This window comes from Carlito syrichta, unplaced genomic scaffold, assembly GCF_000164805.1.
Source record: "Carlito syrichta isolate Samal-C Ts95f unplaced genomic scaffold, Tarsius_syrichta-2.0.1 Scaffold305248, whole genome shotgun sequence".
Classification (NCBI taxonomy): domain Eukaryota; kingdom Metazoa; phylum Chordata; class Mammalia; order Primates; family Tarsiidae; genus Carlito; species Carlito syrichta.
This window is the reverse complement of record NW_007249344.1, coordinates 530,382-546,537: the sequence shown is the minus strand read 5'-3', so window position 1 is coordinate 546,537 and position 16,156 is coordinate 530,382. Positions and strand designations below refer to the sequence as shown.

At 43.5% G+C, this 16,156-nt stretch overlaps 2 protein-coding genes across 2 annotated transcripts in view; one reads left to right on the top strand and one right to left on the bottom strand.

Annotated features, from left to right (window-relative positions):
- Window positions 1-780, top strand: part of PM20D2 (peptidase M20 domain containing 2) — a gene marked incomplete at its 5' end in the record, with an annotated part of 17,136 nt that extends 16,356 nt beyond the window's left edge. The window contains one exon of the mRNA XM_021714124.1: window positions 26-780. Coding sequence (XP_021569799.1) covers window positions 26-238 — 213 coding nt within the window. The remainder of the gene's footprint in view (window positions 1-25) is intronic.
- A 13,089-nt stretch (window positions 781-13,869) lies between these two features.
- GABRR1 (gamma-aminobutyric acid type A receptor rho1 subunit) overlaps window positions 13,870-16,156 on the bottom strand; it is a 31,002-nt gene continuing 28,715 nt past the window's right edge. Inside the window, exon 9 of the mRNA XM_008061424.1 lies at window positions 13,870-14,649. Within this exon, the coding sequence (XP_008059615.1) occupies window positions 14,356-14,649 (294 nt within the window). The 3' untranslated portion in view covers window positions 13,870-14,355. The remainder of the gene's footprint in view (window positions 14,650-16,156) is intronic.

Genomic DNA, 16,156 nt, shown 5'->3' with positions numbered 1-16,156 from the left:
TGGTGCCACCCTGAGCCTGAGAAAGGAGCAGCTCGAGTCTTCGTCAACGTGGAGGTGTTTTACCTGTTTTCTCCACCCTGCAGGGTCCCAGGAAGCTCAGTTCTACACCTTGAGGACTGCCAAGGCTCTGGCAATGACCGCGCTGGATGTGGTTTTTAAGCCAGAGTTGCTGGAAAGAATCAGAGAGGACTTTAAGTCGAAACTTCAAGAAGAGCAGTTTTTAAATTCAGTAGAATAAAAGGAAGATTCAGGAGCCATTTATGAACTGTTAAGAAGATGGTTTTTGTCTTTAATGTTTTTTTAATGAAGGGGAGGACATGCTTGTTTTTAAATCTCGTGGCCAGGTTCCTTACCTGATAAGTGAGGCCGGGATGTGGGAAGACGCATCACCTCATATCGAGAGTGAATCTTGCGCATCTAAACTTGATGGAATGATGCTATTTCAGGAGCTGGTACATGATGTCATTTCTTAAACAGGCTGGATGACGTCAGTGATAATATTTTGTAAACATATATTGTCTATAAAGCCCAAGAGATTTCAAACCGTTAGAATTGACACCCCAAAAAAGTTTTGTGCTATAGGGTGATTCACTTGTTCTCCAAACCACTATATACATAATTATACACCTACACACACGTGAACATTATGCCTCTACTAGATTGTATATATGGAGCCAGTGTCTTTTTAATATGCATGTATTTGGGTATTTTTAAATTCTTTTGTCCTTTTTTGGAGGTAGGCTCTTGCTCTTGCTCTGTTGCCCAGGTTGGAATGCAGTGGCACCATCATGGCTTACTGCAGCCTCGAACTCTTGGGTTCATGCCACCACACCTGGCTGGATTTTAAAAATTTTTTTGTAAAAGTGAGGTCTTGCTATGCTGCCCGGGCTGGTCTTGAACTCCTGGCCTCAAGAGACCCTCCTGCCACAGTCTCACAAAGCGAAAGCCACTGTGTCTGTCCTTTAAATTCTTGTACTGTGTAGCATAGTAGCTTACCTGTGGATATTCAGTACTTTCTGAATAAGTAAATATTACTTCTTTGCCTGGAATCACAAAGTTTAAAATAGTTTTGTGGCAGATCATGATCCTAAGATGAGTTTAATTTTGTGGTTGTAGCTATCTCTTGTACAACCTGGAAAAGAAAAGAGATACTATTATTTTGCTTCAGGTACATGTAAGAAAATCTGTCTCATTTTTTAAAAAGGGTAGACTGACTTAGGGCAAAGTTTAAAAAAATATTGACCTAAACTTGAGCTCTAGGTAGACCTGTTTTTGAGGTAGCCTTGTTTTTTTGTGGAAAGTATTTTTGTTAACATGCCTTACAGCCTTTTCCTCAAGTACCAACTTTTGGCTATTAATAAACGTTTAAAAATATAACGGTTTAACATACAAATTGAAAATGTTTTCTCTTTAGTGACTTAATTTTAAAAGCAGGCTTTAATATGGGACCTTTAAAAAAACCATGTGGTACTATTAATTACTATCACCACGTGGTTATGCCACACTAGGTAAGATTGAGTATAGCTAATGTTTAGCATGCCTTTAAAATTTTTTGGACTGCTTTTCAATCTTAAAAAATTCTCCATATTGTGTGAACTACTCAGGAAATTGTTCCCTTTTAATTGCCTTCTCTGTAACAGCACTCCTAAGAGCTGGGGCATTATGATAAACTACCACATGTAATGTGTTTATGAACACTTGTGTAAACTTAAAAGTGTTTATTTCCCACAGTCCCTCATAGGACTGTTGATTTATCAAGAGTTGTGTTGATATTTTAATTGTTACAACTTCAGCAGTTGAGTTCAATGAACATTTGTTGAAGAGTACCTGTTTCTCTCTGTTGTTGTTGTTGTTGTTGTGGCAGGGTCTTGCTCTGTTGCCCAGGCTGGAGTACAGTGGCACAATCATAGCTCACTGCAGGCTCGGACTCCTGGGCTTGAGCGATCCTTCTGCCTTAGCCTCTGGAGTAGCTAAGACTACAGGCGTGTGCCACCAAACCTGGGTAATTTTTAAAAAATTTATGTGGAGGTGGAGTTTTGCTATGTTGTCTAGGCTGGTCTCAAACTCAGCCTTCCCAGGTGCTGGGATAATAGGAGTGAACCTCCGTGCCCAGCCAGAAGTGCCTACTTCTAAGCACCAGGTATAAAAAGAGTGAGAAATGGTATCTTGGACCCTGGAGACTCAGAAGGGGGAGGGGAGAAAGGGGCGGAGGACCAGAAAATCGTCTGTCAGGTACAGTGTGCACAGGTGGGGGGGGTGGATACACTTGAAGCCCAGACCAAAAACCAGTTGTTTCCCCTAAAGCTATTGAGATGGAAAGAAAAAAAAGAATAGACATGGACATGGTTGAGACACCAATCCCAAGAAAACTGGGATTGGTGGTAAGTCCTCATAAGACTTGCTTTATCTGAGCTAGTGGGATCGAGGGAACATCTGAAAGATACCGTCTTGAACGTTTTTGAGGAAGAGTTTCTAAAATATTTTAAAATACCTGAGTCACCTCAGTCTTTTTGAACAGAAGAAATTGATGTGAAAAGCTTTTTAAAAGAAGGATTGTTTGATTTTATAATGTATTCTTTTTAAAAAACCTTTCTGAGGGTGTTTTATACATTTCTGACTTTTTACCTGAAGCCTCTCTTTCGTTTTTAGAAACTAACCTACATAGTGTTAGCCTTCAAAACTGCCAGAGTTATTTTCATTGTGAGATAAATGCAATCTTTGTGCCAGCTGGCAACTCTTGACAGGGCTTTAAGGTGTGATATGCAAGTATTTTGCTGTCAGTTACATAGTTGAGCATGATGTATTTTGACATACACAAAGTCGATATTTTCAAGCAAGCAATCAGTCTGCTACCATCAGAATGTAATAGACTTTTTTGTAACATTTTAATAGATACATACTAAAATGTGTATACAAACCTAAGATGATAATAAACATGTTTATCTCATAGCAGTTGTCTTGTTTTTTTAGATGTATATGCGAAGATGTTATTGATACATGAAGATAGCCACAAGTACCCCGATACCCTGCGACGTGCTGTACTTTCTCTTATTCATCAGTATTATGGATGTTAGTTTGCTTTTCAATGATATAGTATCATACATTTTAAAATCACAATTAAGTCCTTTTATTTAAAAATGAATGTTTTACAAGCTGGGCGCAGTGGCTCATGCCTGTAATCTCAGCACTTTGGGGGCGGAGGTGAGAGGATTACCTGAGCTCAGGGGTTCAAGACCAGTCTGAGCAACATGGCGACACCTTGTCTCTACAAATAAATCAGAAAATCAGCTGGGCATAGTGGCACATGCTTGTGGTTCCAGCTATTTGGAAGGCTGAGGCGAAAGGATCACCTGAGCCCAGCAGGTTGAGGCTGCGGTGGCTGTGAGCATGCCACTGTACTCTAGCCTGGTCGACAGGGTGATACTCCGACTCAAAAAAGAAGAATGTTTTTCCAGACTCAGAAGCTGAAAAATCGCAATGCAAATTGTACATGGTTGAGCTAGATACATAATTATAGTATTACATTTCCTTTTTTTTTTCGAGACAGGGTCTCACTCTGTTGCCCAGACTGGAGTGTGGTGATACAATCATAGCTCACTGTAACCTCCAACTCCTGAGCTCAAGGGATCCTCTTGATCCTTGTGCCTCAGCTCTCAAGTAGCTAGGACTACAGGCGCTGAATTTTAAAAAAGTTTTTTGTAGGTAAGGAATCTTGCTATATTTTGGAGGCTGGTTTCAAACTCCTGACCTCAAGTGATCCTCCTACCTCGGTCTGCCAAATTGCTGGGATTATAGGTACCTAGGTACCATGCCTGACTTGAATTTTGTTTTTTCTGTTCTTTTTTTTTCTGGAGTCAAAATCTCACTCCGTTGCCCAGGCTGGAGTACAGTAGCACGATCGTGGCCCACTGCAACCTCCAACTTCTGGGCTTAAGCGATCCTTCCACCTCAGCCTCCTGAGCAGCTGGGATTACAGTTGCTACAGGCATGTGCCACCATACCCAACTAATTTTTTGGTTTTTTTGTAGAGATGAAGTCTTGGTATGTTCCCTTGGCTGGTCTTGAATTCCTGGCCTTAAGCAATCCTGCCCCTGAATTTCCTTTTTTAAAAATTGTTTTCACCTTCAATACACAGTAATTCCACATAATCATGCAAATGTAGTAGAACAGGTCTTTGGAGCCTTCTGAATGGCTAAAGACTAAGCACCTCATATGAGAAAAATAATGAGTGTCCGTGTGTCCTTGTTTAAACGAGCTTTCGACATAGAGTTCAAATCTGTTCCTTTTTTTGTGATTAAAATGTGAGAATAGCTTTAGCTGGTTCAGTGTATCAGAGCATCTAATTACCTCAAAAGTAAACTTTAAAAATACAAAAGAGAATATCAGGTCAGAGTCTTAAATAAGAACTTTGTGTAGATCAAAGACAGTAGACATGACCCACTGGAGACTTCGAATGTTCATGTTTGTTGTGCTACTGGTCACGTGACAGTATTGTGTTGTGTTACTGGTCACGTGACAGTATTAGCTCAAGAGAATGGAAAGAAGTTAAAAACCCGCATCTTTTCTATCTGAGTTTAATTTATTTAAGGTGTACCAAGGCTTCTAAATCTGTGCATTATTACTGCCTTAAATGATATGGAATCAGGGTTTACAATAACCTCACGGATGTTATCTGACCTGGCATACTCCTCAAAGAGAGATAGTATGCTGTGGCATGAGAACCTTAAAGAATTTGACATGAACCTGAGTAGCCTTTGACTATAAATTAGGAGTTCAAAGTTTGATGTTGCTTGAGAGCAGGGTAGGATGCCACCTTTGAAACTGTGAACTTAGTTGCAATTGAATCCTAAATCTCTGGCATCCAAGCCCTGATAATCTCTGAAAGTCACATAGTGGGACTAAGTTATTGTTCAGCTATAATGTTTCTTCAAAGATGGAGCAGGTGGCCAGGCGTGGTGGCTCACGCCTATAATCCCAGCACTCTGGGAGGCAGAAGCAAGGGGATTGCCTGAGCCCAGGGGTTCGAGACCCACCTGGGCAACTTGGCGAGACCTCATCTCTACAATAAATCAAAAAGTTAGCCAGGCATGGCTGCATGCACCTGTAGTTTCAGCTACTTGGAAGACAGGCGGAAGGATTATCTGAGCCCAGCGGGCCAAGACTGTGATGGCCATGAGTGTGCCACGCACTCCAGCCTGGGTGACAAGAGTGAGACTCCAACTCAAAAAAAAAAAAAAAAAAAAGTGTAGTTATCTGCAGCAACTGTTTGGTATGACTTCCGTAGTTTTAGGGAGGTTTATAGCCTCTGCCCATATGTCCCAGATCGTAAATCCCACTTCAGTGGATTGTGTGTTCTATAAGAGAAGGTCCTTTGTAAAAATATATAAGAAAAATTTATAATAGAATATCCCAGGTGGCAAGAGATTACAACTATGATTCTGTTGGAGCTTTGTCTCTTAAGTGTTTTCTCCAAGTAGACATGAGTTCACGTTCCCCAGTTCCAAACATGCCGCTACCCTGCCTGCCATCTTCTTTCTGACTTCTTCTGGTCTAAACATGAATTCCTTTGTTCCACGGATGGTGATGAACCCTGGAATCTTGAGGTCAGTAAGCCTGTAGCAATGTCATGTATGAGAGGGACGTCTAATCTCGATGGTGAGTAAAACAATTGTCAACAGGAAGTCAGGAAAGGCTCTGCACCGCTTAGAAAGAGACGTGGTCTGAAACCTTTCCAACTGAAGCCCTGCAGTCTCTTATTTCTTTTAGTTCAAATCTGTGAGATTCCCCTGTTTTCTATTTTTTTTTCAAGCGACTTTCAGGTGTCACTAAGGTATAGTTAAATATTCCTGATTTTTAAAGTCTTAAAAGGCTAGAGACCTAGAATTGCACTGCAGTAATATAATAAAGAAAATTGTTCTCAAATCAACCTCCAGTCTATACATTCATTGTTAAGGAAATAGTGTAGAGTGTGACAATATATGTCTAAGAGTATCCATCACAGTATTTTTTTTTCTTTCAGTTGGAGTCTTAACTCTGTCGCCCAGGCTGGAGTGCAGTGGCACACTCATGGCCACCACAACCTCGACCTGCTGGGCTTAGGTGATCCTTCCACCTCAGCCTTCCAAGTAGCAGGAACTACAGGTGCGCACTACCATGCCCAGCTTATTTTTTGATTTATTGTAGAGACAGCGTTTTACGAAGTTGCCCTGGCTGGTCTCAAACCCCTGAGCTCAGGCAATCCTCTTGCCTCAGCCTCTCAAAGTGCTGGGATCACAGGCTTGAGCCACTGTGCCTGGCCCAGTATTATTATTATTATTATTATTATTATTATTATTATGAAAGCAGGATTTATTCAGAGGACAGAGAAGCTCCCACAGTGGGAGGGGACCCAAAGAGTTTGCCCCAGTATTATTTTTAAATACAATATTTAAATACTTTAAATATTTAAATACAAATTGTGTTTTCAGATACAATATTAGGGGAAAGATGGACTTGAACATCCAGATTATGAAATGATTTTAATGGCTGCAAAATATTAAGGGACATTTTTAGCAGAAAAATGGTCATGCTATATTATGGAAAATAACTCAAATCAATTTGTAGATAAAATATGGCCTCTATGTGAAAATGTCTAGAAAAAGGATGAGAAATATTACTGCTTGCTGCTAGCTAGTAGAATTATGAATGAGTTTCTTCTACCGTCTATAACTTGATGAACTTTACAAACTACCCCTCCACCCTTGCCCCAAAAAAGGAAATTCACCTCCTAAGTCAGCACTTCAATCCCAGGTAACTCAGATTCATACTCCCTCAGAGTTTAAGAAAAAAATTGGGCAAAGTGGCTCACACCTATAATCCCAGCACTCTGGGAAACTGAGGTGAGAGGATTACCTGAGCCCACGGGTTTGAAACCAGCCCGGGCAACTTGGTGAGACCTCATCTCTACAATAAATCAAAAAATTAGCCTGGCATGATGGCACGTGCCTGTAGTTCTAGCTACTTGGAAGGCTGAGGCGGAAGGATCGCTTGAGCCCAGCAGGTCAAGGCTGCGTTGGCCATGAGTGTGCCACTGACCTCCAGCCTGGGTGACAAGAGTGATACTCCAACACACACACGAAAATTAATTGGGCTTTGTGGTAGAGGAATATTTTTTAAAATATTCCTGAACAAACATTCCTTCCTGTTTTGAAGAGGCATTTGTGTTCAAGCTGTGCTTGGTCCTTGAGGGTGTAGACTTGGGGCGTAGTTTACTAACTTCTTGGAGATCAGCGAGTCAGCTCTAGCTCCTAACAGTGCTTAGCACATAGTAAGCACTCAGTATTGAATAAGTTGTTGCATTTGTTTTGTTTTGTTTTTTTGAGTTGGAGTCTCACTCTGTCACCCAGACTGGAGTGCAGTGGCCGCTCCCAGCCACCACAGCCTCGACCCGCTGGGCTCCGGCAATCCTTCCGCCTCAGCCTTCCAAGGAGCTGGAACTACAGGTGCGCACTACCACACCCGGCTCATTTTTGATTTATTGTAGAGATGAGGTCTCACCAAGTTGCCCGGGCAGGTCTCGAACCTGCGGGCTCAGGCAGTCCACTCACCTCAGCCTCCCAAAGGCACGGGATTACAGGCTGAGCCACCGAGCCCGGCTAAGTTGTTGCATTTGTAAATGCAGTTTTCATGTCACTTCTCATGAATGGCACTCAGGTGTTATGAGAGCCGAGTTCGGAGCTTTGCTAACTTGAAAGCGCATGTGCATCACCAGGGGATCTTGTTGAAATACACGTTCTTATTGGACAGGTCTGGGTGGGCCTGTGAGTCTGCCTTCCCAGCATGTTCTGCGGTTAATGCCAGTGCTGCTCCGTGGACACTTTGAATTGCAAGAACCTGATTGTATTGATCCTAATTAAAAATGAATGCCATGATACCGAAAAGTGGAAATCCCACTTGAGGCATGTCATGGCCATTAATGTGGGTTCTGGAACAGTATTAGAAAATAGGAAAATAGCCCTGGCACTGTACCTTAAAATTTTAGGTTTTTACCATTTTGCAAAGACTGTTAACTATTTGGAATGGCAAAACCAGCAGCTTTGTATTAAGCTGTAATTACAGTATTTTGGAGAGAAACCAGAGCATTAAAATTGATTTTTAAAGCAAGGTTAGTTATGTACAGATGTATAACATGAGAAAATGGTGACAATTTGGGGGTGAAGATGAAAAATTTTCAAAGACCATTTGTTTCTTCTTCTTTCATGCTCGAATTGTTTCTCTGCACATCTTATTAAACTGAGTAATATAAAGTTGATTGCTTCCCAGTCGGAGGTCTAAAAGAAAGACGTCATTGGAAAATTACCGGTGGAATGCTATTGTAACATGCTTGAATGAGAATTAAAACTTGGCCTTTGAACGAAGGAAATCTTGGCATTGTGGCAGTAGAATTTCCCACAGCAACTTCTGCCTCTTTATTTAATTCTCAAATAATTCCATTGACCTCTCACCCTCCAAGAATGTCTTCTTCCTTGGAATCCATCATTTTTAGGAACAGTGTTTTGGAATTACATTTATCTGGGGTCCTACATTGCAACAAAAATTACATTTAAGATTACATTTTATATTTGTTGCTAGAACTTTTTTCTTGTTCCAGTGGGTTTTCCCCAGTATTAATGACCACTTTTGGAAATGTCTATTGATATCTTTTTTTAAGCCAGCAAGGCTTGGTGGCTCAGCCTGTAATCCCAGCACTTTGGGAGGCCGAGGTGAGTGGATTGCCTGAGCCCACAGGTTCAAGACCAGTCCAGGCAACTTAGCAAGACCTCGTCTCTACAATAAATAAAAAAATTAGCCAAACGTAGTAGCATATGCCTGTAGTTCCGGCTACTTGGAAGGTTGAGGCTGAAGGGTTGCCAGAGCCCAGCAGGCCAATGCTAGGGTGACCATGAGCGTGCCACTGCACTCCAGCCTGGGTGATGGTGTGAGCCTCCAACTCAAAAAATAAAAAAATAAAATAAAATTTGAAGCCAAAGGAAATGGTTGGAACTTGGGAGAATTTACATCTTGCATCTCTTTATGGTATGGTTCCCTGTCTTGTTTTTTGTTTTTAGAATGAATTAGATCTTTTTTTTGTGTGTGTGTGAGTTGGAGTCTCACTCGGTCGCCCAGACTGGAGTGCAGTGGCCGCTCCCGGCCACCACAGCCTCGACCTGCCGGGCTCCGGCGATCCTCCCGCCTCAGCCTTCCGAGGAGCCGGGATTACAGGCGTGCGCTACCACGCCCGGCTGATTTTTTGATTTATTGTAGAGATGAGGTCTCGCTGCCCAGGCGGGTCTTGAACCCGCGGGCTCAGGCAATCCACTCACCTCAGCCTCCCAAAGGCGTGGGATTACAGGCTGAGCCACCGAGCCCAGCTTGAATTAGATCTTTTAAAGGCTTTTACTTACTGGAGAATCACAGAGTTTTGATAGGACACGAAGGTTCAGTCTACAAAATGTCAAAGTAACTATTCAATTCAGGATAACAGTCAAACTGTCTGGCATCATATAGACTCAAAACGTATTTCCTGCATTTTATCTTAGTCATTTGGGGTATGCTTAACTCTCATTTGGACTGAAAATGGAAGTTTTTTGCTTTTTGTTTTGTCCTGCTAACTAGGTTTTAGATTCTCATAAAGAGTTTTTACTTAATTTTATCCTTCTTCATTAACTGTTTAGTCCAGGTCTTGTGAAAGGGGGCTTAAAAAGACATCTACAATGTCAAAAATTAGGCTAAACATGTACTCAGCCTTTGCACAGTTAAAAACTTCCCTTCCTGGAAACTGGCAACAGCACCTGCTGCCTGGGTTAAACTGCTGAACAGCTCTTCTTTTTTTTTGCTTCTGGGAATCCTGCTAGCATTGCTTGAAAGGTACCTAGGCCTCCAGGATGTTGCGGTTTGGCCCACTTGGAAAGTCCCAATGTGGTTTTCCCTCATTTAAGCAAGCCCCGATAGCTAATGGGTGCCTCTTGCTGTGGGACTGTTATGTCCAGCAGGCAAGTGGCCACCGGCCCGGCTCTTGGCTAATAAAAACCTCTCCTTTTTATAACTTGTACTTTCAGTGTTGGTGTCTGTGAATTAAGTGCTCGGTCCCTATTTCAGTCTCTTAGTATGCGTTCTTCAGTGTGTTATAATGAAATGAGAGGTTTCTGTCCTTTTAACTTGGAGTCTTTAATACAAATTAACAAATTACGGTTTTTGTTGTTGTTGTTGTTGTTTGTTTGTTTTAGAGACGGAGTCTTGCTGTGTTGCCCAGGCTGGACTCAAGCACTTTGGCTCAAGCAAGCCTCCTGAGTAACTGGAAATACAGGCACATGCCACTGTGCCGAGCTAAAAATTTTGCTCTTTTAAACAGTATAGAAACCTTCCATCATGAGAAGTTAAAAAGCTCTTTTGCATCTCACATCATAGCTACAAGGTATCACTGGGTGGGTGGAACCCCTCCTAAGCTAACCTCACTTAGGCATGGATTTGATTCTCAAGGAGACCTGGTTGCCTTCATTCGATTCTTCGAGTCCAGGCCTTCATGCCAGCCCAGTGCACTACAAATGCAAATGTTCCATCACAGTAGGGACCGAGTGTGTCCAGAGCTGTGAGTGCTGCTTGATGAAGAAACCCACTGAACTCGCCAGTAAAGACACACACATTGTTTTTGAAGTAAAAAGGGTGTTTGTAAAATAATCTCTAGAAAAAAGCAAGGATGTCTCCTTCCACACGAAGGTACCAATACTAGAAATAATGGAAAGAAAATTGATTAAATTCAGAATATAGAATTGAGAAATTTAAAAGTATTCATTTATTTTAAGAGTCATGATAATACTGAAGTGAGCTAACCAATGTTTCTCAAATGCTCTCAATGTGTGCTTTAGATGATGTACTTCTTTCTTTCTTTCTTTCGAATTGGAGTCTCATTTTACCACCACACCTGGCTGATGTACTTTCTTATTACTGCAGGCCCTGGAATTTCCCATACATAGCAAGCCCTGAAATCTAGCTGCAACAATTTTCTTGATAACGTCAAAATGAAATTGTTCTTTCTGGACTTTCGAGATTGTTGTGATCACAGCCACACAAAGGAGTGGGCTCTGTGCTCCTAGAGGGTGGAACGCAGTCATGGGATGGGGTGATGCCAGAGACTCTCCACGTTCAAAAAAACTCATCACACAAAAAACTGGCGGATTGAAAGTTTAAAGAAAAAAAAGCTGTCTTCAGCATGGATGATTTGAGCAGCCCTGGTCTAGAATGTTGCCTACTGCATAACTGGCACTCAGCATTGCTTGATGAGTGAATGAAAGAATGGCGGAAATGCTTCCTTATACTATGTTCATGTATTGCGCGTGATGGTTTGTTTGCTTGTCCAGCACTGACCTGTTACCTGTAACAGGCTGAGTGAGCCCCGGGGGAGGAGTCTTTCACTTACTAACCATGCTGCCTGCCAGTCCGTCAGCCTAGTCACTGGGCCTTACAGGTTCCTCTTTCCCGTTCCAGTGAAACGGCGTGTGAAGGTACTTTCTGTAAAACTGGGTTTACAAATGTGAGGTTTCATTGTCACTGACAGAAGCCATTTCAAAATTCTAAGATCTAGCATCCTCAGTTCTCCCTATAAAACATGAATTGTGAAAAAGCTAGAGTATCGGTTAGGAAGATAAAAAACAGGAAGCTCCTGTTGCCATTAAGTAACAGCTGGTTGACCAGAACTCCAGTTCTCTGCTGGCTCATCCTGCTCGTCCTTCTAGTGTCCCTAAGTCCCTCGGAATTCTCAAGTGCCTTCTGATCTACCAAGAGGACAATATGTTGTTTGATATAGTCTTAGTCAAGTGTATTTTACAGTATTTTAGCTCTTTAAAAATCAATTTAATATGGACACATGGGCGCTTGCATACTAACCAAAGTTAACATTTAGCTATGTTATCTATATCCCTTTAAGTTTGCCTACTCAGATTTGCTAAAAAACCAGATTTCTTTCAATAAACTTTTGTTGGGGATAATGGGAGATTGCCTTGTAATCAGAATTTATGCAAGTACTTTCCCCCCCCAGACTAGAATAAAGAATAGTCCTACATTAGAAATAGCTATATTATTTTGTATTGGTCATCAGTCAAATTAACCTTGAAGTGAAAATGACATGATGGTGTACATAATTCACTTTATTAAAGTGAGTTTCAAATAAGACAAATGCTGTTTGGGTAAGTTTGGTAGAGGTTGATCTATATAGCATATAAATACGTAATATAAATAACTGTCTTAAGTTGCTACATCAAATTACAGCCCCCTCCTCTATCCCATTCCCTGACACCCGTGGCCATCGGGCCGTCCTTCTGCCTGCCCCGTGGGCCGCCTGGTCCAGACGATGGCAGTTTGCTGGCTCGTAGAAAATGCTGGTATTCATGGAATACTACGCAGCCACGAAAAGCATGAAATCGTGTCCTTTGCAGCAGCATAGATGGAGCTGGAGACATCATCCTAGGTGAACTGACTCAGAAACAGGAAACCAAACACCGCATGTTCTCACTCGTGTGTGGAAGCTAAAGGGTACAAAGTTGGAAATCACAGACCCTGGGGACACTAATGAGGAGAGAGGTGAGGGGGAGCCAGGGTTCAGCAACTTCCTACGGGGTACAATGTTCACTCTCTGGGCGATGGGCCACCTGAGGCCCAGTCCCCACCACTGCACAGTACGTCCATGTAACGAACATGCATGTGGACCCCCCGACTCGAAAAGAAAAGAGAGAAAATGCTGGTATTCAGAGTGTAAGTGCAGACGTCCAATGGTGTCTCCCCATTTCTTTTGCTTTCTGGTGTTCTTTTTCTCTTAAACCATGCATTTCTTATTCTAATAAGTTATCGGTAATACCACATTATGTATTTTCCCTGAAACTTTTTTTTTTTTTTTTGAGTTGGAGTCTCACTCTGTCGCCCAAACTGGAGTGCAGTGGCCTCTCCCGGCCACCGCAGCCTCGACCTGCTGGGCTCTGGCAATCCTTCTGCCTCAGCCTTCCAAGTAGCCGGAATTACAGGCGCGCGCTGCCACGCCCAGCTGATTTTTTAATTTATTGTAGACATGAGGTCTCGCCAAGTTGCCCAGGCGGGTCTCGAACCTGCGGGCTCAGGCAATCCACTCACCTCAGCCTCCCAAAGTGCTGGGATTACAGGCTGAGCCACCGAGCCCGGCTGAAACGTTGTTTATACAGAAGAAATCATTCTCCTCCCAAGTTCCCCAGGGAAGATACCACATCATTGAGAAAGGACTTTTCTTTTGGCAACTTTAGTCAAGGTCATGCTCCAAGGTGAAGATGCATGAAGTCGTGAGTATATAAAACAGGGAACCCTGGCTAGGTGTGGCAGCTCATGCCTGTAATCCCAGCACGTTGGGAGGCTGAGGTGGGAGGATTGCTTGAGCTCAGGAGTCCAAAACCAGCCTGGGCAACATAGTGAGACCCCATCTCTACAAGAAATAAAAGGAATTAGCCAGGTGTGGTGGTGCATGCCTGCAGTCCCCGTTACTCAGGAGGCTGAGGTGGGAGGATTGCATAAACCCACATGGTTGAGGCTGCAGTGAGCCGTGATTGTGTCAGAGTAAGACCCTGACTCAAAAAAAAAAAAAAAAGAAAAACCAAAAAACCAGGGAACCCTTAAACACAAGTTTTCTAGCCTAGTTATTTCCATGACACAACAGAAAAATGTATCTATCTACCCTTATCTTCAAAGTTCCCCTACCAGGGAACTTTCCACCCAAATGAGCAGCAGTTGCACCAGTCTGAAGAGCTCTTCTCATGAAGAGGTGACCTGTGATCTGCAGCATACGAATGCCAATAATGAGAACATTGCCTTATATCAAAATCAACATAGAGTGACACAAAAATAGGTAACAGGCTATAAACTGAAGCAAGAGCTCCTGTCAAAGTGGGGGTTTAGGGGCATGTAGTGTCCTTACAAGTGAACTTGAACTTGAGGTGCCTCCCAAGTCCACCAGCCTGAATATCATAACGACACTCGGGAAAAGGAAACCGTTCTTGTGGCTGACATCGAGGGTCTACCGTTAAGACTACAGTGTGCCCGCTACACTGGCCCTGCTTCTCCAGGGGTCTGGGTAACAACTAACCTCAGTGGCTACGGCGCTGTATTCCCGCAGCACCTAGTGGAATGCTGTGTATACAACAGATGGTGAGTAAGTGCAGATGAAAGCAGTAGGTGTCTTGTCAGTGTAGCTCTGGAGAAAGAACAGTGAAGACACGGGTGGGTACTGGGAATTTCTTTAGCCACATCCTGAAAGTCCTTCTCATATCCAGATATTTCTGCAGCGCGTCTCCTGGAGAATGAAATGTACAGAGCGACGGGCATCTATGAGAAAATGGACCAGTATATTAAATTGAACAGGATGTAGGCGGCCGGAAAGATGATCCTTGAGTACTTGTCGATGGCGTGGGTGTCGATCCTCATGCTCACGTAGCTGCTTCTCTGACTCTTCCTCTGGGGAGAGCTCCTCTCCGAGGCCAGGGTCAGCTGCACCATCATCCTGTCGGGCTTCTCCCCATTCTCCGGCATGAAGTTGTCCAGGTCCGTCACCTCTCCGTCGCTGTAGCTGCCGTCCAGCATGACGGCACGGGGCGGAGGCAGCCCGCCGCCACAGGGGAGCTGCGGAGAGAGACACACGTTGGGATGCGTGGGGGGGGACTTCTAGTCTCTCTGACTCCTAGTTGGGGAAGAGGGTGGGAAGGTCATGCCAGGATCCCTGTAAACGTTCTAAAATAGCCAGGCTAACCGAGGGGCTACCTATGGACTTTCAGGAAGCATTACAAGGTCCTGTTCATGACGACATGAACTGTCCTATTCTCCGTGAGATCACACATATGAGCTCTTGATACAAATGTTCGCAGATCACGTTACTGTGGGCGGGCACATGGGTGTTTGTCATGGGCATGGGAATTGGCATTGTGGGGTTAGGGTCCTGTACGGTTACTTTTCCGCAGGAGATAACCATTGAGCTGCAGACTGAGGGAGAAAAGGAATGCTAGGTGGGAGGAAAGAGATCCTGGAAGATGAACGAAGATTTTCTAGGATGGAAAATGTTATTCCCTGGACTGTTTTGTTTGTTTGATTGTCTGTTTTGAATAGAGCCCGGGTCTCACTTTGTTGAGGCTGGTCTGGAACTCCTGGCCTCAAGTGATTCTCCCACCTTGGCTTTCCAAAGTAATGGAATTACAGGCGTCAGCCCATCCCACCTGGCCAGGATGGTTCTTTTTTACACTTTTGTGTTCGTAAATAATTTCTTCCACCACGCTGAATTGTTTATTTTTCTTTGGGATTCCCTCGCTAAACGGTGTGCACCACCAAGATGCTCCTCAGTAAGCCTGTCTTGCTAAGTTGACTCGGCAGCTCCAAGGATGCAGGGGCACTAGAAGAAGTTTCAGTGAATGAAAGATGTAGCCCAGGGTACATTTCACGCTGACTCGACATATGAGAGGGACCCAAAAAACCCGGAACTTCCTCATAGACAGTGGTGTCATTATTATATGTTTAAGCTTCAGTCACCCTCAAAGTACCCTCTGATGCAACACACATACTGAGTGCTTGAAACCATTTTTAATTTTTATTATTTTTTGGGTTGGGGTGTCACCCAGGCTGGAGTGCAGTGGTATGCTCGTGGTCACTGCAGCCTCGACCCGCTGGGCTCCGGCCATCCTTCCGCCTCAGCCTTCCAAGTAGCGGGAACTACAGGCGTGCGCTACCACGCCAGGCTCATTTTTTTTTAATTATTGTGGAGATGAGTTGTCCAGCCAAGTTGCCCAGGCTGGTCTCGAACGCCTGGGCTCAGGCAATCCTCTCACCTTGGCCTCCTGAAGTGCTGGATTTACAGGCTTGAGCCATTACACCTGGCCTCAAAGCAGGTTTTGAACTCATCACTTTGGATGCCTCTTAGTGCTTCTGCCGTTTTTTGTCTCACCTCTTCCACGTTGGCAAAATGTTTCCCTTTGAGGATCTTTTTCATCCGGGGATACAAAAATAAGTCGCTACGACGAGATCAGGGGAATAGGGAAGGTGGGGTATGGGGGGGTCATGCTATTTTTGGTCAAAAGCTGCTGAACAAGCTGGGCTCGGTGGCTCAGCCTGTAATCCCAGCGCTTTGGGAGGCTGAGGTGAG